This window comes from Malaclemys terrapin, chromosome 25 (genome assembly GCF_027887155.1).
Source record: "Malaclemys terrapin pileata isolate rMalTer1 chromosome 25, rMalTer1.hap1, whole genome shotgun sequence".
NCBI classification, from domain to species: domain Eukaryota; kingdom Metazoa; phylum Chordata; order Testudines; family Emydidae; genus Malaclemys; species Malaclemys terrapin.
The window spans coordinates 2,151,883-2,176,772 of NC_071529.1; the positions used below are offsets into that span (position 1 = coordinate 2,151,883).

General features: G+C 45.6%; 1 protein-coding gene across 2 annotated transcripts in view; it reads left to right on the top strand.

The window, feature by feature from the left end:
- The window catches only part of MYO1D (myosin ID), a 373,562-nt gene extending 349,394 nt beyond the window's left edge, over positions 1 to 24,168 (top strand). For both annotated transcript variants that reach the window (XM_054014216.1, XM_054014217.1), the window contains exon 22: positions 21,249 to 24,168. In XM_054014216.1, the coding sequence (XP_053870191.1) occupies positions 21,249 to 21,405 (157 nt within the window). In that variant the 3' untranslated portion in view covers positions 21,406 to 24,168. The remainder of the gene's footprint in view (positions 1 to 21,248) is intronic.
- The last annotated feature ends 722 nt before the right edge of the window (positions 24,169 to 24,890 follow it).

The window sequence follows — 24,890 nt, forward strand, 5'->3', positions numbered from 1 at the left end:
AAGTTGTTGCTAAAATTTCTCTCTGGTACTTCTGGTTTGCTTTCCAATCATTGCTACTGCTGGTGGAACTTAGTGTAGACAAGGTGCTAGCAGCAAATGGCACTTTAAAAAGTCATGTAACCTGTTCTGAGCCTGGTGCTGAAAACACTGGCAGCCAGTTGGATTCCTGTCTGCTCTAGCACTCTGACCAATGGCAGCAATGGAGGGACATGCGGCAAAATAATGCAACAGAAGACACACCTACAGAATCACTTCACTGGCTTCCCTGTTGCTCTATATTGTCCTTCCTTCCAAGGCCCTGGTCTCTCTGTGTTTCTCTCCCACCCTTTCTTCTCAGTCAGTGACACCAGCCTTTCTCCTTGCAACCATGCCACTGTCTGTGCTTCCTCTTCATCTTAGAAACGCCCCCTGAATCCTTCTGCCAGAGCACTTCCGGCACCTCGTTAGGCTTCTCCGAAGGTCAACCCCAAAGAGTACGAAGGGAGGGAAAGTGGCAATTGTTTAAAAAGCAAAAACCTAAATGTAATGGAACACTCACGAAGTCCGTGCCTTGAGTAACTGTGTGATGTTTATTGTCACTTGTCCTCCCCCTCCCTCTGTCCTCATCCCTTTGTCCATTGGACACTCCCCTGCCTTGTTATGTTAGTGTTGTGAGCTGTCTTTGAGAGGCACCGAGCACATTGTGGGCACTCAGGGCTGTCTACACTTACAGCGCTGCAGCAGTGCAGCTGCACCTCTGTCGTGCTTAGTGAAGATGCTCTCGACACCTCCCGTGAGCCTGCAGGCGCCGCCGCTCACAGCACTGCCTACACCGGGGTGTGGGTCGATGTGGATTTTCCACACAGAGCTATACCAGCATATGTTGCCAGGGTAGACCAAGCCTTAGAGAATTATATGATATAATAGTAGACAGGTCCCTGATGGGGTCACAATCAAAGTAACTTCATGCTGGGCAGTACTGACTTCCTGGCAAACCTGAAAGTCATAAGCTGAAAAATCATTGTCTTCAAGAAATGGTTACTTTGGTCAAACAGGGGGAAACATTTTTTTACATTAGTGAGACTTGATCCCGACTCCTCAGCATTAGGGTAAATCCCGTAAGGGTGATTCAGAGTTGCAAGCTGAATGATGTGTAGTAATAAGACTCGTAGAAAAGGAGGGGCTGTCTTTCTCACACACCCTTCACGCTATGTAATGCACTCGAAAAACCTGTAAAGGCTCAAGCACACCACACCCACTGGCACTTGCCTTTGATAACATTCACATTTAGGCTTCAGAAATGAGTCTCCTAGTGGCTAACTGGCTGGGATACTGGCTTTCCTGCATCATCAGGGGCAACCTTCATGCACACATACATTGCTCAGTCCCTATTAAACTGTGACTGGTTCACTTCCTATTGATGATGAAATGCTGCATCATGGGGGAAGGTGAGTTTGTGTGGGGGCTAGTGCTATGTGAAGAGAGCAGAGAGATGCATTCGGATTTTCTATATTTCTGTTTAACATTAAGAGAACAAGTTCCTCTCCTCCCAAAAAATGTCTTGCTGGGAAAGTCCAATGCTGGTGTCAAATCAAAAATCATCACATTGTGGGTAAAAGACAGTCCAAGGGGGGTGTCTACCTGAGGTTTCTTTGCCAAGGATTTTTCCATCAGTGCTAGGGTGACCAGACAGCAAATGTGAAAAATCGGGACGGGGAATGGGGGGTAATAGGAGCCTATATAAGAAAAAGACCCAAAAATCGGGACTGTCCCTATAAAATCGGGATCTCTGGTCACCCTAATCAGTGCTATCACCAGTTCAGCTTCACCACTGGGCAAACTAGTGCAGACGGGGCACCAGGAGACAACTGTTGTTTTATGCATGCTCAAAGCAGGTCAGTGTGACCGTGATTAAAACTCCTGAGGCTGCATGCGTATCCTAGATCGATTCCCCCCTCCACCCCCCCACCCCAGTGTAAACCAGCTAGTGCTCCTGCTATTGCTACTGGGGGTGGAGCTTGGTGGAGTTGTTGCCAGCAGTAACTAAAAGCTTTGGGTAGAAAAGCCTAATGTAGGCAGGGACTCCAGGAGGAGGGGGAGAATAATTTGAGAATTAGCGTGTGCAGTGGGGTTGTAAAATGATGCACTAAACAATAGTCAGAGGCAGTAGATGTGGCCATCTCTATAGTGGTTTCCCAGCATGTCAGCCCTAGCCTATGGTTGGCTGGCAGAAATGAAGCAGCAGATGTAATAATTAATATCCAGGTTGCTATAGTGACCTAGCGAGCTGTAGTGCTAAAAGCAGTAGTGTCTCCAGTTTGACTCCCTCCCCTGTGCGCGCACTTGCACGTTATTTAAAGGGAGCTACGTGAATCATTTTCTAGCTGAAAGATGTTGTGTTGTTGAGTAAGCTCAATTGGCAACAAACGTTCTCCAGGATGTCAGAACTCTCCCATTAAACTCTACTTCAGCTCTAATGATCTCAACCAAGATGTGTACAGAATATAATGGAGGCAACACTGTTAGCTTACACAGTAGTTCAAGATTTCACTGGCTGCAGGTTGGGAGCGTAGCCAGAACGTCCGGAAGCTGCTGTTGTAGACAATGGAAGAAGGGCCTACAGCATTACAGCGACGGACGCTGAGAGTCCACGTCATTTACCATTAGCCTTTAAGCTTTCGTAGCTTTGTGTGGGGATGTAGTGCTGCTGCTCTCCTTTCCACCCCCACCTCTTCTGTGCGTGTGTGTGAGAGAAAGGGCTCCTGATACTGGATTTTTTCACACACACAAAAGTACTCTGGTGCTGCAGTTCTGTTGGCTTTAGTCCCCACACCTACCCTGTGTTTTTCATAACTCCCTGGCCATCGCTACACTAAACTCTCCAGAAAGACAGTATAGGCAGAAACCCAGCTTGCCGCTTCTGCCGCAGCAGTTTGCCAGCTGCCCATCTATCGTATGTCATCCATGGATTTTATACAGAGAAGTGGATCAGAAGTTGTGCTACAAAACAGTGAAGGGGGGAAATCATTTCAAAAGCACAGTCCAGTTTATATTAGCATGCGATTAAAACTGTCATACAGAGCTCTTCCAAGGGAGGCTGCATGGCTACTATCATCATTTTTATTTTGGACGTCAGACTGGGCCAGGTTTAGGGAAGGGCTGCATTCATTTCAGCGAGTACTCTGCACCTGCTGATGGGGAAAGCTGGGATGACGGTTATCATTCAGAAGGGCCATAAATTATTCCCACTTCAGAGGGAAATCATCTGGGTAAGTGCAGTGATATAAGCACTTCAATGTGGGATGGCTTCCACATGTTCAGTAACTACTGGTGATGGATGTTTAATAGTGGAAAATCATTGGCCCATGCGCGATCTTTGGTGACAAATGGCTGAGTAACCCTGTATTCCTGTGATCGTGGAAGGCAAAGCCTAGCATCTCCAATACATCTGGGGTTGGATGACACATCCCAGATACAGTCAAAATGTTCTTGTTTCCCCATGTGTGGTAGGAAAGCACATTGGCACAGGTATTTGCAGTTGTTTTTCAGAATTTCTACATGGGGTTTCTCATGCTATAGATTCCTTGGACCTGTTGTAAATCCATGCTGCAGTCTATTTCACAGTCATCCTCTAAGCAGGCTGTTAGCCTTGTGTCTGAAAGGTCATTCCAGATCTGGCCTATATATTAATCAGGGCTTATGACTTAGCCTGGGAACACGCCTTCATTCATCTTCCTGGATGGCTTTATTTTATTTATCTGTATATGCATTTATAGTGCAGGGTTCCTGGCATACTAGTTGAACGAGTTGATGTTCTGATCTTAATCCTTCTAGACAGAAAGTCCTTGATTCATATATCCCTGGTATAGCTGGTTCATTGAATGAGCAGGCTTGTATCAAGCCTCTTATTGCAACATTTGATTCTAATAGAGAGCAGAAAGTAGGGATGAGAAGTGACTCTCAATGCTTCCCAAGGAGTCAAAGGAAATATAATGGAAAACATGCTAACTTGCAAATTCAGCGGAGGTACTAGTTTAGGAATTATGCTGTATCCAATGGCAGTTGTTAGAAGGTTTCAAGAATTAGGACAATTTAGCTAGAAAATGAAGATGTGGTGGGAGCCATTGCAATATGTAACCTAAATTTGTGTTCAACTTTAGAGTAAAATCCTCTCTTTATTCACAGAACAAGTATAGTACAAGCAGACGCAATGCAAACTGTGCCCCTGCTGCCATTGTCTGCCTAATCCCTGATCTAATGGTAACAAGATCCCTGGATATAACACGGTTATGCAGCCATTTAAATTGTCTCCTAACTGTGGATAATTTTTTAATTGTTTCATAATAGTGATCCAGAATTTGTCTGTAGTCCACATGGAATCAAGTGTAACCAATGCGATTCTGTCTTAGTGAGTCTGCAGACATCCCAAAACAAGCTATGTGGTGTTGATTCTGGAACCTAATGATTATGATTTAAATGTCAAAATTAACTTTTTCATTGCTGAACATTTTAGCACAGCATCAAGATGTCTGAGTCTTCCCCTGTTGTTGGAAATGTAGTGGCATATGATAAGTAGCAGTTGTCCAAAACATGAAGGGAAAGACAGAGGAGACACTCTTCGTGGTATCAACGCTCAAACTACTTCTCACACCTTTGGTGCCAGACGCTTCAATTGTGCAGTGGCCCAGCTTTCTCAACCTCCAGCTTCCCCACACCAAGGCCACAATTTGTTTGCTCATTTTCAATACATAAACCTCCAGCAGGTCGGCAACTTTTAACTTTAGGGGGAGCATAAAATAAATTGAATTCAATATCAAACAAAATACACAAGGGACCAGAATGGGGGGAGGGCAGGGAGAGGACGCAGTTCTGCATATTGATGGATTCCCTAGCATGGTATGCTGTACTGGAGCGCGGCATAGGACATGGGGCCATGCTTGCAGGTATCGCTTCTGGTGGCACCAGCAGTGCATCCGGCGCACCCACTCAATTGCTGTTGGTCTTGCTGTTACTGCCCACTGGGGCAGGGGTTCTCAGGACAAATTATTTGTTGTCCTCACACTTTTCTCTAAAATACTTAATTAGCTTTAGGAAAAACAAATACATATGCACATATACACGTCGAAATCATTGTCATTTATTTATTGCTAGCTAGTAAGTCTGTTGTGAAAAGTGATATTAACAAATATACAGATATCACTTTTCACGGCAGACTTACTTAGCCCCAGCAAGGCTGGGGACAAATTAAGCCTTGGATGTGGGGTCAGGGGACGCAGCAGGGGCCGGGGCAATGGAAATGGAAGGGTGGCTGGGGGAGGCAGCAGGGGGCTGCAGCCTGAATTGCCGCAGCTGGTGGACAGAGCCCGAAGCTGCACGGCTGGGGCCTGCCGCCATGCAGCCAGAGCCCGGGGCTAGTGCCCGAAGCCCCACAGCCAGAGCCTGCTGCCCTGCCACCGCAGGCCTGAAGCCCAAAGCCTGAGTCCCGCTGCCCCAGGAAGATGGGGATCTCACTGGCTACCTGCTCCTCCAGCGTTGTGCCCCAGGTGTCTGGGGAAGGGGAGGGAGCAGGGCCCAGCCCCTGCTGTTGGCCCCAGCAACCAACACCAAGGCAGTGCATCCAGGAGCACCAGGGAGGGGGAGGGGCTGCTGCTTTGCCCCCACCCCAATAACAGCCCAGGAGGCTGTGGCCACAAGAAAAGCCCTGGTGGCCACATTTGAGAAATACTGCACTAGGGTGTGAATTGACTTGGCAGGTTCTGGGTGTGAGCACTAGAGCTGGCGGGGGAAATTCTGACTTTTCACTTTTTTTTTTTTTTTTTTTCCCCATGACAAATTGGAACAAAAAGCTGAAACTTTCTGCAAAACAGAATTTTTCCAAAAAATGTGTGTCAGGTCAATTGAAACACTTTGTTTCAATTTTGACTTTTTGAATTTTATTTTATTTTTAATTTTATTTATATTATAAATTTTATTTCAAAACAAAAATAATTTCAAAATGAAAAATCAATACCTACCATTCTGATAAGGTCTAAATAGAACATTTAAACCTTCTTGAAGTGTTTAGTTTGGATTTATTTATAAAACCTCAAAATCAAGGTGTTGCTGAGGAACCTGTCAACTTCGATGAAATGATATTTTCCAACAGAAAAATGTTCCGTCGGAAAATGTTTGACCAGCTCCAGTGAACGCTTCTCTGTTAGGAACTAAATTATGTCACGTGCTGATGTGCTGAAGATATTCCAGGAAACAGGAAATCTATACAGGAGGCATCATCTTAAGTGTATAGCTGAATCTTTAGTTCGACAGGAGTAGCGAGCAGTAAGTGTCTGAAAAGGCATGTACTGTTTTAAAAATGTCTCAGCATAACACTGCCTTTATGTTCTGCAGATGTGGAACATACTGACTGAAATTCCTTCTTTACTTCGATTGTACCCAGCATGTGTGCAGTTGGGGGGTGGCAGGGTACAATCATTAATAACCAAAATGTGGTAATGAGATGAGAGTATATTTTATAGCTGATCTTAGGTTCCCAAAGTAAATCTCTCCCATCTGATTGTGCCTCTCTCTGCTGCCAGTCAGATTAGAGACAGTGGTGAGGATAGGTCCTTACTTCAACTTAAATTTTGGCAGTTTAGCATATGAAGCATTTGACTCTCTTTATCTAGGCTCTTTGTGACCCCCTCCTGAATTTTACACAATACAGTTTGATCATATTCCATTTTGATTTCTATATCAAAGTTTACAAGTAGGGAAGGGGAAGAGAAATGATGTGATTCCTCATTCCCTATGCTTGCAGTCCAGTATTCCATCCATGGACTGCCTTGAAATGAAATGCCTTGTCCATGCTTCCTCTAGGTATAGTAAGAAATTTTTTCTGATGTTGTGCTGTCCTGTAGCTTGACCTCACCTGCTTTGATAGACTGCCCCTGTGTTACTGACACATCTATATCCCTGTTCTCAAGGAGGCTCTCCAAAGCAGTTTGTAGAACTACCTGGGGATCGCAGCGCATGCTATCTATCCATCACAGCTGGACTAGGAACTGAATCCTTATTGCTTCAGAGGTCTTTTTCCCTCCTCCCAACCGATTCAAATATAAATAGTAGATTAGACCATTGGTATGGCTAGTCCAGTAGCATGCCTGGCTGTGACCAATGCCTGGGGCTTAAGACAAAGGTGAACTGCCCAGTGCTGTAATTGGAAGGGGGAGGAGAGGGCATCCACCTTCCTGATCCCAGTGGTGGTCGTCTTATGCCCAGAAGCAAGTGAATCGTAGCTTTCCTTGGAATAGCTGCAAATATTTAACAGTGCTGTGACTTTCAAGCACCAGGTAAGCATTGTTTGGCTTGTTCTCTCTAGGATCATGACACTTCACGTCTCACTTTATAAAACAGTTTTCTTGTCTGTTCCGTTTGGTTTTGGTGCCATCTGACATTAAGTTCAAGCAGATAAAACTGATGGATCTACCACAGATACGACATAACAAAAGCATTGCAACATTGTGGCAGCTGCTGTCTTCAACATCTTCAAACACAGGCATCCTGTGATGCCTCTAAGATGAACGCATGGTGGAGTTCTATATTTCTTGTAGCCACCATGATAGACTGAGTACCACTGACTGAAACAGAAATAGTTTAACAGTTCTTTAGACAGCAGGAAGAACAAGCTACATATTGAACAAGTGACTTTTGTAGCTTAGACATGAATAAAAGGAAAGAGCCTGGTGTTAAAGGCATTGGACTGGGAGCCAGCAGATTGGTGTTCTAATTACTTGCTTTGCTATTGAATTGCTGTATGACTTTGGGCAAGCCACTTAAACGCTCTGTTCCTACTCTATCTGTAATGAGAAATGGAATTAATTAATATTTGCAGCATGCTTTGAAATTCTCTGATGGAAGGTACTATATTTGTCCAAAGCATACAATCATGATATATCGTACCACGTATCCATATGGTGGAAGTCAATGTGCAATTACAGCTTTTATCATGATTGTTCAACTCTAAATCACTCCAAATCCACTTCCTATGGTACTGAGATTACCTGCCTTATCAGGGGACATTTGGGAGCAAAGATCAGATTGGAAACAGTTTCTTTGCTGTGTTCAAAGACAGAAAGGAATTTCACACCTTCAAGTGTTACTTGGCTCCAGGTAGAAAATCTCACATCATGCCAAAGGGCCAATTAGGGTCACTTTGAACCCAGCTGACCTGACTTGGCATTAAAATGCCTGAAAGGACCCACTCTGCTCTTCCACAATGGAAATTTAGCCTCTGTGTATGAGTTTTCCTTTATTCAGATACAGTTTCCTTTTATTATTCTTACATCCATTTCTCAGCTTTCACTCACATTAACACCAAGTGTCAGCTAATATTGTTTTATGGAGCAAGTCACTAAAATGCAAGTACTTATCTCTAAAATTCAGTAACTTTTTGTTAAAACATGCTGTTTCTCTCTCTCTCTTTTCTGTGAAAGCTCAAAGCAGCATTGCACAAGACAGATTTTGAAAGCTCTCTGTGGTTTCGGATGTCAGCATAACCCTGTGCATGAACATGTATTCAGCCTCGTGTGTGCTTTCAGGGTAGGCAAAACGTTACATACACAATATTAGTCGAAAACAAATGTGGCCACCTAGTTGCATTTAAAGTGTGAGTGGAGAGGAGTGGTTTGGACCAGAAAAATGAATTCTAATTGTTCCACTCTTATCTATGGCTTCTTACTACTTATATTTATAATTAAACAGAGAAAGGGAGACATTTAGAATGATACAAAACCCAATGTCAGACAGGATGTTGATGGCTTGGTTTGGATGATGTTGAAACACGGAACTACAGCTCTTTCACAAGTTGAGATATTTAGCTTATTCTGACTGGCAAGTTTGCATAAAAGGAGTCAGGAAGTTATCTATCAAGGTAGTTGGTTGCCAGTCGGTCACATCCTTTAGCCTCCTGTGGGCTGGTAAGCCTTATTGTACTACCCGGTGTATTTTAATGAGAGCTGGGTGAAGAAAAGTATTCCATCTCATCGAGGATTTCACTCTTCTGAAGTTTGGTTTCATTTTGATTTGGAACAAAAACCACAAAAATGGAAATGTCTGTGAGGGGATGGAGCCCCAGCTTTGGGGCAGTCCACCTGGTAGGCTGCTGCAGACCCTGGAAGTCCTGGCATCCTCAAGAGCCAAGATGGCAAGAAATTACCTGTAAGTGAGAAATTAATGGGACATACAACCTTCCACGTCGCACTGACTGTCAGAGCCACGTCGCTTTTGAAAATGTTACTCTTAACTGCTTGCCCCTAGAAAGAACAGAGGGGAAAAGTTTGCACCCTAGTTGACTGTGCTGTGTACTACTTTGGGGAATACACAAGAGCCCTTCAGACTACAGGGCTGTCAATCCTACACCTTTCACCAGAATTTAATATTCATAAAGGGTATGTGTATGTGAGACTATTCATGCCCCTCAGTGCCCACACAAAGAACTATATTTTACATAATCATTTAAAGTAGACGAGGGGGCTGGAGATGCCATGTACTGTAGATACATGGAAGAAGACAGCTAAGTATCTGGGCCATTTTTGGTACATTTGAGGTGAGCTCAGAGAGTGCCTTTCTCATCTCACTTAAGTATCGGGTTACATTAGAGATCAGCCGTCATGTATTTTGATCTCAGTAACACAACACTGTACTACATAACATATGAACTGCACATCAAGAAATCACAATCAGTGTCAGAAGACCACTAGTTCCCATGAATGTCTTGTATCTGTTCAGACTGTTGTGCCACTGTTAAATTGTCACAGTCAGTGTCTTTGTGAATTTGTTTTTGTCACGGGAATTCCTTTTAGCCAGACTAGCCAATATTCTGTCTCTGAAGGTGCAAGAAATCCCACAGTAGTCATATGGGGGACAATTCCCTCCCCACCACTTAAAAAAAATCACATCTTAACCCTTATAGCTAGATATTGGCTTAGCTCTGAGGAAGGATGTTTTATATCCCTTCCAAATTTTTTGTTAGCATTAACTCTATTAACTCTGGATATTCTTGTTATCCATAAAACTGCCCAGTCCATCTTTGAATTTTGAAAAGTTTTTGACCTTAATGACATCCTATAGCAGAGAGTTCCACCGTCTATTCACATGTTGTTTGAAAAAAGTATTTTTGTTTCAGTTGAGAATATTCCACCTTTCAATGTCACTATATTAATATTTGTTCCTTTGTTTTTGTGTTATGAGCCAGGGAGAACAGAAGCTCCCAATCTACCTTCTCTAGACCATTTATTATTTATATCCGTTAGCATGTCCTCTCTTATACATACTACTTTCTAAGATATGCAATCCCAGTCTTTTCACCCTGTCTTCATACGAGAGCTTTTCCATGCCCCTAATCATTCTCATCACCATTCTCTGAACCCCCTCCAGTACTGCACACCATATTGCAGATAAGGCTGCACTATTGACTTATACAATGGCATAATATTTTCCATATTATTCTCAATCCTATTCCTATTGTTTCCTAACATCTTGTTTGCTTTTTAATTGCAGCTGCACATTGCGCAGAGAGGTCTTAATTGAGCTGTCTACCTCCTTGACCAGGTCTCTTTCCTAAGTTGGTGCAATTATCTTAGAACCCTGTAAGGGGACACCCACTGTTAACCTTTTGCTATGATTAAAATTGACCATTTATTCCCAGTCTTTGTTTCCCATCTCCTAGCCAGATGCATGGCAATACTTTGCCCCTCTTCCCATGATGACTACAAGCATCTTTTGTGGAAATTTGTCCACGGACTCTTGAAAGTCTAAAATGTCAACCCCTTGTCCTTTTCCTCTACTTTGCTAATACATTCAGAGAATTCAGATAACTTAGTGAGGCAGTATTTTCCTTTGCAGAAATTGCACTGATTAGACCCTATCGTAGCATGACCTTCTAGGAGTCTGAATATGTCACTTTTTAATTATGATTTCAACCAATTTACCAGGTGTGTATATAAGGCTTCATTGTCTCTAATTTCTTGGACCACCGCTGGAGCCTATTTTAAATACAGGTATAATATTGTACTTTCAAGTCCTCTGGTACAGTAGCTGTTTCTATTTATAATTTTGCTAGCAGCTCAGTGACTTCATACTTAATCTTCTTTAGAACTCTTGGATGGACCATCTGGGCCTGGTGACTTTTATTGCTTTTTAAATAGTCAGTTGTTCCAGAACCTCCTCTTCTGACCCTCAAACTCTGATAGCAGCTTATCCTTATTACCAGAAAAGAGCAGGTCCAGTGTAGGGATTTCCCAACGTTCTCGGTGGAGAAGACTTTTCTAAAGATGTCCTTTAGCTTCTCAGCAATGTCCTTATCTTCCTTTAATTGCTCCCTGCTGTTGATTCAGCGGGCCCTGGGCTTCTTTTGCAGGCTTCCTGTTTCTGATATACTTTAGCCATCTGCTCTTTGAAATCCATCTTGGCTCTCCCAATTTCCCTCTTGCATGTCACCTGCTGTCATTTCTGCTCTGGTTTATATCCTTCCCTCAGGTTACATTTTTGAATTTTGAAGGACCTCTGACTTGAATAACCTCCCAACCTTGCTATTTAGTAACCCAGACTGGCTCATTCCTTGCCTTCCAAGTTCCGTTTTTGTCCAGAGGTTTGCCAGCCTTCTGAGACTCTGGTTCCTTAGGCAGCGTTCATGCCACATCTAAGGATTTTACTTCCTTTACTTTTGCCTATAGTGACTAGCTCCCTCACTATATTGGACTCTCCTTCTCTAAAGTTCAGTGTCACTGTCATGTTCTGACACTTTACCTCTCCTCTAGAGATCAGTGAACCTAATTATAGGTGTCAAGGAATTGCTTCTCTAAACTTCATCCCATTGTGCTTTTTGATTAGCTTAAAAGCAGGTAGTTGAAGTTTCCCCATTATTATTACTTTGTTAGACTTTGCTGCCTCTTGTAGCTCTCTGAACATTGTGCACTCAATTTCTTTCTCTGTCTGGAAGCCAATAGTATGGCCCTACTAACATATTTACATTCTTTCATCCTGGAATTTGTATCCATATGGATTCAGCTGTGTGATCTTCTCCACTTAGAATTTTTATCTTGCTATATTCTATAGAATCTTTTAGACACCACACTGTTCCCTCATCTCTGTGGCCTAGTCTGTGCTTCCTGTATAGTTTATAGCCAGGAATTACAATATCTCATTTATTTTTTGTTATTCCACCATGTTTCCATAATGCCTATTATATCAAGATCCTCATTCATTGCCAGGCATTCTAGTTCACCTATTTTTTGCTTTTAAGCTTCTCACATTCATTTTACAATGTTCCTGTTTTTATTTAACTTGGTCTGACACCCTGCTGTTCTCACAGAAATTTCATGCGATCTTTCCCCATCCCTGCTCTTGCTCAGTTTTGTTTCCTACCACTTATTGGATATCTTTGTATTATTAACATTGTTGACAGATATCTCTGTCCGATTTATGTGCTCTTTGGCTTATGTCTGTTTTCCCCCCAGCTCCCAGTTTAAATCCTCAGTCAAAACCTTAATTTCACATGCCAGCAATCTGGTTTCACTTTCATTAAGATGGAGCCCCATCCCTTCCATGTAGGCTCCCTCTTCCCCAAAATATTCCAAGGTGCCTAGTAAGTTTAAACCTCTTTTCTGTATGCTATAGTCTCAACCACACATTGAGTTTAGAATCTGATCTTTAAATGCACATGCAGCTACTACTCGTATGGTACATGCATGTGCTTTCACCCAGAGAGCAATTGACTCTGTTTGCCATTAGTTTCTCTAAGGAGCACAAGGCAATAGAGGCTAGTGCGAAGATGAAGGGAAGTAATCTGGTAAAGGCACTTTGCATGCCATGATGGTTTGGAACAGATGCAGGAAAAATGACTGAATCCTACAGAGTTCACTGAGCCATTAAATCCAAATAGAAATAAGAAAGCCCCCACACAACCAGCCGAGATCACTAGCTGTCACTTGTACTGCCAAGATGTGATGAGAAAGAGCGTCTCTATCCAAAAATACTGTCTGCCATTATACAGAAGGACCTCAGTGTTTTCGCAAAACACCAAGACCTTCATCTGACTCCAAAGATAAAATTTATCTTGTGGCCTTCTTGCCAAGGCTGGAATGTTGCTGGTTTTGTTCCCTGTTGCCCATGAGAGCTCACTTTCTTCCTTCACGCTCCTGCAGGATTACTTCATGCCCAGATTGCAGGGAATTGCATTCCCCTCACGTTCTCCAATAACCACATTGTTTTTATTCCCCAAAAGGTGAAAGATGCACAGCAGCAACATCCTACACTTCTTCCTCCTCAGCAGAGGTATTACTTCCATCCACACTTGAATTAAACCTCATGGTACACGGCCAAACCTGCCTTAGATAGCCACTCAAGGAGCTGGCTGAAAGCCAGAACTAATTCCATAAAGGTGGAGCAGAATTCTACTAGCAGTGTTTGGAGGTATTTTAGGGCAGATTTTTGTCACCGTGTGTGGGCTAGTAAGGGAGTCATGGTATATAGAAAGTGTAGGATCTGATGGAGAAACAGTCCAAGAGGCCTGTGGAAGAGAGAGTGACCCAGAGGAAGGTGCTTTGGAGCAATCTTTTCCTTGCAGATCAGTACACAGTGATGGTCAGGCCACTCATGGCTGTGAAATCTGCCAGTCATCTTGCTCTCTGACCTCTGGTGTACATGCTTTCATGTTGGGGAGTGGCAGAAATGGAAAACAGGATGGATGTAAGGCAGAAAGTGGGTTGTGATGAAAGGCGTAGCTTTAAATCAGCCATAGGTTGCACCAGCTTTACAGTTCCTCTTGAGAACACGAAGTACAGGTTCATTCAGTTCCCTAGAGCAGAGGATATTAGCTTTGAAGTCATTCTCGCTAAGAAACCAGGTTTCAGTAATTATATGTGATATATTTGAGTCCAGTGGCCTGATTTGAACCAAATGAAACAGAGACTATGGCATTAGCACCCATATAGCACTTTACAATTGTAAACTAATGTTTGCGCCCCAGATGAGCTCTGTGCTCTCTCACTGGCCAAAGATACAGGAGGATCCTGTGATTAAGGCACACAACTGGAGTCAAGAGGCCCGGGTTCAGTTTTTGACACTGCCACTGACTTGTGTGAGCTTGGGCAGGGTGCTTGACTTCTCTGTGTTGCCCTGTTTTCCCCCTGTGGAGTGGGATAGGTAGAAAGCACTTCCAAGTCTTCGGATGGCTCTAGAGAACAAGAGAATTTTATTAAGCACAGTTGTTTCTAAAACTTGTCCATGGTCTAGGTGAATTATTTTTTTTAAATAATTAACAAATTCAGGAGCATTCCTCAATCACTGAAAACGCTGCCAGCATGTAAGAACTGAAAGGAGGATGGGTGGATGGGACTTTGAGACAGGATTATGACCTCACCTCTGTATCGCCAGACTGTAAATTTGAGCTTCACTAATGTGAGTGCCCTTACATCTTACTGGAACTTTTCTTGGGTGAGTTATTGTATTACCGTGGAAGGCTGGGAGAAAGGTAGCATGGGGTTTAGAGTTAGGCTTTCCTATTGGAAGGACTGACTAATCCATTAGCCAGAGAATGACTGTGGAAGTGAGACCTTTCACTAGCCTGGATAACATCTGTCCTAGCTCAACCGGACCTGCCAAACACCAGCCACCCCAAAGGGTGTTTTCATTAGGTGTTGCATTAGCCTGTGAAATCACTTTGTCCACCCATAGGCACTAAAGTCTTGCAGCGGATCTTCATTTCAGTCTCTCCTCTTTTTGAGAGCCTGCAGGAGACTGTGGAATAGTGCATTTACCTACCCCTGTGCCCTAGTATGCAGTATTTAGATCAGTCAGTAACATGCATGCTGATAAAATTGAGTTGTACCAATGGGCTCTGGAAGATGCTTTGGTTTATTGGCTAAAGCAGAAAGCTGTTTTCTGCCTTTCAGTCTGTGAATAAACCATCTTACCTCCGGGCTCCTAGCATCTGTCCTCTCCCCTTTCTGCCTCTGCCATAACAGGTGTGATGCTGCTCTGATTGATGGAATGAAAACCAAGTTGACATTTCTTTCACCCTCTTCCTCGTCAGCATATTGACAGACCACTGGAGTGTTATCTGAGAGCCTTGGAGCATTGGCACACTGACCTGTTCGTACTGCGTTAGGGGGATTCTCAGGGCTGCTTTGCCCAGCGGGAGGCTGAGGATGCGGTTGGACAGTCCTTCTTTGGACTCCCAAAAGTGGATGCTTTGGCTGACTGGTATTTAAGAGCCCTCCCCTCCTCCCGACACATGCGTCTCCTGGAAAAGCCTGCAGTCTCTTCTGACCAACAGAAGTACTGAGGATTCGTAATCTTCACCAGGAGGTTATATTGATCTGAAAGCATTTGTATGAAGCCAGTTGGAAAGGCTGGAAACACTGTTTCATTGGGACTGTGCTATTGTAGGGAGTGGAGCAGGTTGGATCCCCTGGGAGGGAAAAATACTGTGCTGCAAAAACACCCCTCCCCCCCCCCCCCGCCCCCAACCAGCTACTTCGAGCGCTCCACAGGAATCTGTCTCGAGTATGCTTCTCTGGTTTCTCTCAAAGCAAATGTTGTATGAACAACTGTTAGTTTGCCTCCCGGTACCCCTCTGAGATAGGTGTCATTATCCCCATTTTCCCTGGGGGAAACTGAGGCACGGGAAGGTTAAGTCTCTTTACAAAATGACAAGTTTCAGGGTAGCAGCCATGTTAGTCTGTATCCGCAAAAAGAACAGGAGTACTTGTGGCACCTTTCGTAGCCCTCTAAAGCTTATGCTCAAATAAATGTGTTAGTCTCTAAGGTGCCACAAGGATTCCTGTTCTCTTTCCAAAGGTCATGCAGGAATTCTGATGGAGCGTGGAACAGAACCCAGGTTTTCTGACTCCCAGGCCTGGGGCCCTGTTCACAAAATCATCCTTCCTTTCCCATGGAGAGGAGGGCTAATGAGATTCCTTCTGCCCCATTTGGGTGGGTTGCCCCTCTCTGAGGGTCAGCAGAGTTAGAAGCCAAGGTGTCTGATAGCTGTTAGTAGCCTGTCTTATCTACTGGTTTGAGGAGAATGAACGTCAGTAGCCCTTCTCCTTTGCTACAACTGCTTCCTGTTAAACCTACCTTCCCAGCGCACGTTGACGAGAGTCTGTTGGAACCTCTGATTGGCTTTTCCTTGTGTACGGCTAGTTCTGCTAAGCCATGGTAAAAATAGCACATTAAGTAGGGACTTTAGCTGCTTCTCACTGAGTCACGACTAAAGAAGTATTAAATATCTGGAACAACATGAGGGCTTTGTGTGCTGCGTCCAGTTGTATGCTAGTACCCCTCCCTGAAATAGAATGACTATATTTTTTTAAAAAGTCATTCACATGTTAATCCCGTGGGTGCGTTCTGACACACGCGGTTCATGGGACAAGGTGCTCCTTCAGGGGCATTGGGGAAATCCTCTTTGAACAGAAGTTGTGGCAGCAAAGTGGTTAATAGCCTATGTTAGGACTTTTTAGTCTAGCAGACAAAGTCTAACAATTCCCAATGGCTAGAAACAAGGCAGAAGGTTTTAAGTGAGGGTTAGTAACCATTGGGACCACTTCTCAAGGGTTTGGTGGATTCTCTATCTGTGGATGTCATTCTGAAAGAGACGCTCTAAGTCAAACAGAATCACGAGGTGAAATTCTCTGGGCTGCGTTATACTGGAGGTCAGACCAATCAGTTTCTTAGATTCATAGGTTTTAAGGCCAAAAGTGACATGTGTAGTGATGTCATATAGAATTAATCCAGATCTCTCATCCTTTAAGATCTCAGGCAGTGCCCCGTTTGATGTACCATGTGTGGGTGCTCAGTGCAAAAAGGCAGGATTCAGTGACGATCGGTTCTAGTCATTTGACATGTTAATGTCTCTGATTTTTTTTAGAAACTTTAACTTGTTTTTTCTATTTTCTCCCAAATTGTACTTAAATAAAAAAGTGACTAGCTCAGGGGAACTAATGGACCATCCTTGCATGCAAGCGCCCCTCAATCCACCCAGTATTGGCTCCCCAAGGCCCTGTCGCAAGCAGAGCCCCTTGGTCTGCTCCTGGCACAGACTGTGGAGGCTGATAACTAGATGCTGGGTGTGGGCAGGGGCTGGAACCACCCTTCCTGGAATTCTGTCCCTCTGAGCAAGGGGCTCTGCTTGTGACAGGGCTTTGGGGAGTCTTTTTAAACCCTACAAATCAATTGGAAAACTTGCCCGATTGGGAATAGGAGGAACTTTTTTTAAGGCTGATATTCCTGGGGCTTTTGAGGGCCAGCTCCTTCCAACACCTTCATCCACTTCCCCCACTTGGGCGGTGGCTGAGGGGACAGGAAGAATCGCTGCAGGTGCCCATCTTGCTCCTGTACGTTCCAGCCAGAGCCATGTGGTGCAGAGTGCTCCATGGCACAGAGTGCCCCACATGCTGGAGCTCCTTGGGCACAGCACAGGGTAGCCTTGAGGCACAGGCATGCTAGGTTCCCCTGCAGCCCTGCAAAGGAGGAGGGCAGCATTCTTGGCCAGTGAGAGGGCTTGGTCCACGCCGAACTGCTGGATCAGGCACACAACTCTCCCCTCCGTACTCGGGACAGCAGTGGAGAAAGTGAAGAGATCCCTTCCTTCAGATCAGCCCAGGAAGAATTACAAAAGCCCTCCTTTGGTTTTAACTCCTCTTTTCGAGGCTCTCTGTCCTACAGAGAGCAGCAAAGAGATTGCAAACCTGGAAGAGGTAGGTGGTCTGATTTCAACAAGCCCTGGAACTATGGATAGAACTCTTCTGGAAGGCTTTCCAGCCAGAGGTCCCCACTTGACATCAGGTGTCCCACATCCAAAACAATCTCCCAACATAGGCTTCCAAGATTCTCTTTTGTGTGGGCGAGCACACCACTTCACACAGTGGGGTACTGGAGACGGTGAAAGAGGGCATGCCACTGCGGGGAAATTCCCTTGAATAGTCACGAACATCCTAGTAGCTCTTGTGTCGTACCTTGGAGAGAGAGAGTTCTAGATTTATCATTTTTGGACAACCCTCTCATCTGATCCCAGACTCAGAACATAGCCCTTCACGGCCTATCTGACAGACTCTCTCCTGCAGAAGCACAGGGTCCTGATCAGCATAGAGAAGAATCATCCTTAGCTTTCTCAGCACCTTCCGTACCTGGGAGTGACCCTAGACATCGGTCAGGTCAAGGATTCATTTCAGAGGACAGAAAACAAAAGGTCTTTTTGGGTGATTCATCGGGAATTCTCCCTCCAGACCTTAACTCACTCCTGGGCAAGCAGGACACTCTGCAATGGGCCACTTCCATGAGGTCCCTCCCAATGCTTCTCCTTTCCTACCAGAAGGAAATTTCATCCAACCAGGATATATGAGTTAGTGTTCAAAACTGGTTCATGCCTCTCTCAAGTGGCGGGCTTGCTCCCCAAAGTTCCAGTGGGGTTTTCTAGTGTCAGAACCAGAGAGGCTGATCAATACGGACACCAGTCTCCAGGGCTGGGGGCTGACTCCAGAGTCTGGGTGGGGGAGGAGAAAGTAAAGAGTGTATAAATTTAGCTGGGGCTGTGTGCCATCAGGCTGCTTGTCACTCTCAACAAGCCGCCTGTAACTACCAGGTCCCAGCCATGCCACCATCAGTGCCACAGCCAGGACATGACAACCACCAGTGCACCCACACTCCGCAAAGAAGTGGCTCCTGACATAGGCAGAGCAGACTCTAAGCTCCAGCAGAGTCCCCACCTCAAGGGAAGCAGGTCAGCAGACCGGCACTTTGAAAAATGTCATGGGATCCAGACTCTGTCCCCCCAAGTCCCTCCAAACATGCAGCTTTCTCATTCTGGGCCTTTTGCACCACAAGCCGTCTGAAAGGTTCTTTGCAGAGACGAGATCACAGAGCACAAGCCGTCAGTGCTTTCCCGGAATGACGGTCGGGCTGTCTTTATTCTCCCCCTTCCTTTCCACTATGGATTAAAACACTGAAGAAGATCCTGGGGAACAAATCCTGGTGAATCTGATTGCTCCTTACTGGCCCTGCAAGGACGCAGTTTCAGACCTGATTAATGTGCAGCTGAAGCTTCCTCTGACTTGAATAGTATGGAGGGGATTGTGAGATATGGCCCAGTCCTTTACCCAAGCCCAAACCTGATAAAGCAAACAGTGGGGAAGCTGAAAGCAGGAACTGAGATCCCTAGGCTACTCGCAATGTGTGCCAGGAGAGGTGAAGCCACGCCAGAGCAGCCAAAGTGAAAGAGGAATTGGAGTTCTTGCAGGATGGCCTACCTCCCAACACCTAACAAAGGTGGGCCTTGAGTCCAAAATGCTGACAAGACAGGTGTTAGCCATCGTTCGTCTTCTGAGCTCCATGACAACTTCCATTCATCACGGATACAATTCGATTCCTGAGAGCAGTGACTCTGCTTAAGCCACTTGTAGTCCAGACACCCAACAGGGAGTTCAAACGTGGTTCTCCAGGGATGGTTTGGGCCAGAGAGGCAGAACATGCTGCCAGCGTGGACATATGCAGAAGCCTGGCTTTTCCATTCTAACTGAAGAACCCTAAAATAGTGGAGTCTAGTTGACTATTGAATAACGGCTTGTTTTGAAAAAACAGCCCTGAGTTGCAGCAAACTTCTGCTGGTTGTATGGCTCCCACGGTCTCTCAACAAGCCTCTACACTCATTTAGCCCCACTAGGGCTAGCGCTTAGGGGTATCCTCCCAAGGGCCTGTGTAAAGGTTGGAGGCACAGCATAGCCTGTGGATCTGTGCATGGAGCAAGGGGGAAAAAACACTGCAGGGGCCTGTGAGACCTCAGGCACATCCACACTGTCCAAGGGGATCGGGCACTTCCTGAGTTCCTGTAAGGCAGCGATGGGGCCTTGAGCCACACATTGACAAAGCACGGTAGGAGCAATACCAGGCCATTGCAGAATGTGCTGCGTCAGCAGCAGGCAGGGGCTCTTCCTCTGGGATCGTCCTCCCACAGGTACAAACTGCTTTGTACATCCCACAGCTCTGACCGCCCAGCCCAGAGGGGATGGGGAAAGGAGAACTTGGTCTGTCCTGCCCTAGGGAGCATTTTTTGCGTTGGAGTCTGAATACTTGCATTCTGTATTGAATGGTCTTTTCCGTCAAAGTTGAGTTTAGAATTAAAAAGCTGGGCGATTTCTTGTATCCCCAAAGTTCTGTGACAACAAGTATCTCTACTCGGTGGTTGCATGCTCACCTTTCTGGGTAAAACATTGTCAGCTTTGGAAGCTATTGATCTGGTGATATCCAGGAGGGGCTGGTCTGGGCTCCTGCGTGGTTTATGGGGACAGAGACTGCTGGCGAATTCCAGGAAGGGCTGGTTCGGGTACCTAAATGCAGCCAAAATCTATTGGTCTGCCTCCATTGCCCAGGAAGAAGGGGCACGCCTCACAGGTCAGACTGTCGGACATGCAGGGTACCAGGAAGAAGATTCACAGGTGGTAATAATCCCTTGGTCTTATAGTGCCTTTATCCATAGATCTCAAAGCACTTTACAAATGAGGTTCATATAATTATTCCTGTTTTACAGATAGGGAAACTGAGGCACTGAAAGGTGAAGCGACTTGCCCAAGGTCATCTGGCAGGCCAGTGACAGAGCCAAGAATAGACCCCAAGTCTCCTGAGTCCCTGCCCTGTGCTCTAACCAGTATGCCATAATTTTCCTATCTCTGGTTCATTCTTGGCCTCTGTTAAATCCCTCAAGAAAGGGGATACTGATAGTGCTGGTGATTTTTGTGCTGCAGACTCCAGTCTGGACTGACTGAGACCAGTTCAGCGTAGTCCCCTGAACAGGCATGACATGGTGGGAGAACCCTGTGATTTTCCTGGGAACTCTTCCTTTTTTCTAGATACAAATGTCTGGAGATTTGCAAACAGGTGAGATTTGAGTGAGAGTTAAATTAGAAGTAAAATGGGACAGGTAGAGGGGGACTTGCTGCACCCCCAAGGGAGCCATTGTCAGAGCTGGGATTAGAACAGTGTAGATCAGCATCTAGCGAAAAGGAAGTAACTGTAGCTGTTGTTTTCCATGGCTGTTCTGATTAGGGGCCTCAAAGCTGCTGAGAGGTGACCTGTACAGGTCTGCATTGGACATGGTGACAGAGGAGATAACTGAGGTCAAGGAAGCTTGTTGCTAATCATGTAACTACACGACAGTCCCGGCAAAGGCTCTTCAGCAGGTAATCGAGTCTGTTTCTGGCTCCATCTCTTAATGCTCTTGTTTTCTTTTTGCCCTACAGTGAGAAACGCCATCTGCAAGTCAGTGTTACCAATCCAGTCCAGTGCAGCATGCATGGTAGGAAATGCACGGTCTCTGTGGAAACCAGGATCAACCAGACCCAGCCAGACTTCACCAAGAATCGTTCAGGTTTCATCCTGTGTGTGCCAGGGAATTAGCATCACCTCCACTAGAGCAGAGAGCCTTGAAAGGAGACAGACCCGGGCTTAGGTTGCCCTCCCTGTGCCTTGAACTTTTCAAGGGAATTCATTTAGAAATGCTCAGCTGTGACTTGCAGTCATGCACCTAACCAGATCTCTAAAGCTAGAGGTTTATCCAGCCCAAATTCGAGAGAGTTTCTCTGCCACATCCACCAGAGCTTAAAATAGCCAATCAGATGTGCCCAGCTTGGCAGGCCTGGACTCAGGAAACTGCTTCTGAGCTATTCAGCCGAGAGCATTTACTTATGGGCACTGCTACACCTGCCTTCCTCCCTTCCCCCCACTCTTCTAACCCTCTCCCACATCCCCCTCTGAGTTTATCTCCGTGTCTCAATCGCACGATATTGGGCAGCCTCTGTTGGGACCAAAGACTGGGGCTCGGGGAAGGAGTCCAGCAGTAACGTGACTTGAATTGGAAAGGCCAAATCTCCCTTGAAAAGGGAACCATGTTTGCAAAGGGCTGGATTCCCTTGCGGAAGGCACAGAACCCACACTCCCCCCAGCCCCTCTCCGTCAGAGCTCCTGTGTCTGTTGCGGGTACCTATAAACGCATCTCTAAAATAAGCCTGCTGCTTTTCCTGTAAGAAGTCTATTGGCCTGTGAGGCGGGAGGGGGTGGGGGAGCTACACTGGCATCAAGGGGGTGGAATTGCAGAGGGCTTTAAGCTGCCTTTGCTGTATAGAGCATAGCTGTTGTCTTTCCTAAGTGGTAACTGCTTCCTAAACCCTCTGGATTCCCAGCCTGCATTCTCCTTGCATGACCCATGTGCAGTGAGGGCTGAGGTGAATGCTGGCTGAGCTCTCGGCACGGTTGGGTTAAGGTTTCCTTTCCAGGGTCTGTGCAGAGGCTCTGGAAACATTGAAATGATGGGTCCGAGGAGACCCGCCCACAGCTCTCGAGTCTGTATGCATGAACTCTGGGCAATTCCGTCCAAGCATAGAGAGAAATCCACAAACCCTGTTCTTAAATGGAGAGACTCCTCTTCTGCAGCTGACTAGAGACCCTCCTTAGCCATGCATTGGACACCTTCAGCCCCTCTGTGCCTCTCTCTGGCCTTCTGTTAGCAGCTGGTGCGTAGCCTGCGTGTCTGTTCCCCGTACCCTTGTGTTCTGTGCCCCAGGTTGGTACAGGGCACTGGTTTCAATGAAGTGCAGGCTTTACCATCTCTCCAGTCTCCTCTGCCAGAATTACTAACCAGCTTTTTATTTAATGTCAGTGGATTGTATGTCAGGCTTCTACTGTGGTTCTTTAATGGGGGAGACAGTGACATTATTGAGACTATAGCTGGTCAATTCGGGCACTGCCGGTCAGGTCAGGATTCCAGTCTTCTGTGCTGCACAAGGCCTGCCTGGGGGATCTGTCCCAATGAGCCCATCTTAGGGACCTCCAGTCCCTGGCTTCATTGGAGCAGTTGTTTAGCTCTCAGATCTGTACGTTTTAGCACCCCTCACCCCCCCAAAAAAAAGGGTGGGGGGGGCCTGAGGAGGCACTTCCCCTCTTCAAGGGCACGGTAGCCATCCTGCTCCATAGTGAATACAAAATCACCCTATGAACAGAGGGGAGGGTACGTGGGTCACAACAGTGTCTCTGCCCAGCCACTGCTTAGGAGACTCTGAGATTAATTGGTATCTGGAATAGAGGAGAGAAGCTACAGAGCTGTGTTTAATTAGGACAAGCTTAATTTCCCATTTTGTGTTTGCCAGAGTCCCTGTGGCATAGCCCCTTCCTGTGGCTGCTCTGTCCCTTCCCCTGCTGTACATCGCACGATTGCAGTGTGTGGCCTCGAGCCAAGACCCACCAGAGCAGCCCATTGTCATTAAGGAGCAGGAGTCCCCAGAGCCACCCTGGCACCTGCTCACTCTCATTGTTCGCTGCACTGGATGGCAAGGAGAGAGCCTGCGGCCTGGGACGCTCATGGCCTTTTCAGATCCCCTCGATGCTTTGGGAAGAAGCAATTATGGCTGTTGGCCAATGCAGGTTAACTGTTAGCGGCTGCTTTACCAGGGCCTAACACCCCTAGAGCAACAAGGAGCGTGGAAGTGACTACCCAGCCAAGCAATTGCTCCTACCCATGCCAAATGTGTGCACGCGTGCAGCTAGGTTAGCAATAAGGGGCCTTTACCTCTCATTCTACTTATTCCCTGGCTTTTGCTGCTCCACAGCAAAAGAATGCCAGTTCTCAAGCTGTTGTGCTAGGAAGGAAGATTTAATTTGGTTCTAACCCCTATAAAGCTGTAGAAGAAAAGGGGAGCCCTCCCCAGCCGCTGTGCCTTTCCATTTGCACTTTTTGCTTTTTTATGTAATTGCCCAAGTGCCTCCCCAGTATCACTAGTGTAGTAGCCACATCAGTGGGAAGAGTTTTAATTAGCACTTTGGTACAGTAGCCCTCCGCTGAAATGGTTGTATAGAATCGTGATGGGTGTGTTTAGGAAATCTCAGAACACTGCGAGGGGGGGATATTGTATGTGTCTTTATGAAATGAAATACATGATTTGTGCCTGTTCTGGTTTATATATATATAATCATGTTTTTTTGCATAAATTAATTATTTCTAAATTGTATTCTGATTTTAAGCCTGGGGCAATAATGCAATGAACCTTTTTTAAGTAGTTGATACTGTAAAATATTAAAGGAAAAAGCCCTGCTATTATGAAACTGGTTTTTTTGTTTTGTTTACATAATTCAATATAATAAATAAAAGCACTATTAGTTGCACCCTGATATTTCTGGTCTCCCTTTCTTATCATGGAGATAAAAGTCACACTGGAGAGAAGCATTTGTTTAGCAGGGTTTTCCCTGAAAAGTTTATTGAAGAAGAATGATGTTTCACGTACTGCTGTCAGCGCATCCTGTGGTTCCTGCTTTGATTAAGTTAAAATGCTGACCTCTAACAATGCTCCGGGGGGCAGCCTGGAGTCCTTAGTATAGGGCTTGATGATACAGAAGCTGTTTTGTTAAACAGGCCTCAGTGGAGCTAGGGACAGAAAGGAGGTTTTCATTTCCTGTCTTGCTCATTTCTTTACCACTTTCTCAACATCTGCTGCTCATTGGGGCTTATCTGAATCTAGGTGACAAATGAGGGGAATAACCCAGCCAGAGCACCCCTCGACAAACTGCCATTGTCTGAGACCATCACACAGAACAGGAAATGGGAGGATTTCTGTCAGTGACTTGCCCTAATTAAACTGAATCTGAGAGGCCAAACAAATTCAGCCTTTTGCTTTCTCATACTGTGCGACTGCCGAGACCAGCGACCCAAACTGCAATTGCAGGACAGCCGGATGAGTGCGACAGACTTGCTGTGTGATTCAGGACATTCCTCACCCTCTGACACGTACAGTCCTTATCCTTGTTTACTCCCCATATGCACATGTACCAGGGAGGCAGGCATCCTTGCCCAGCTTCTGATGGGCTGAGTCAGGAAGGCCATTTTGAAGGAAATT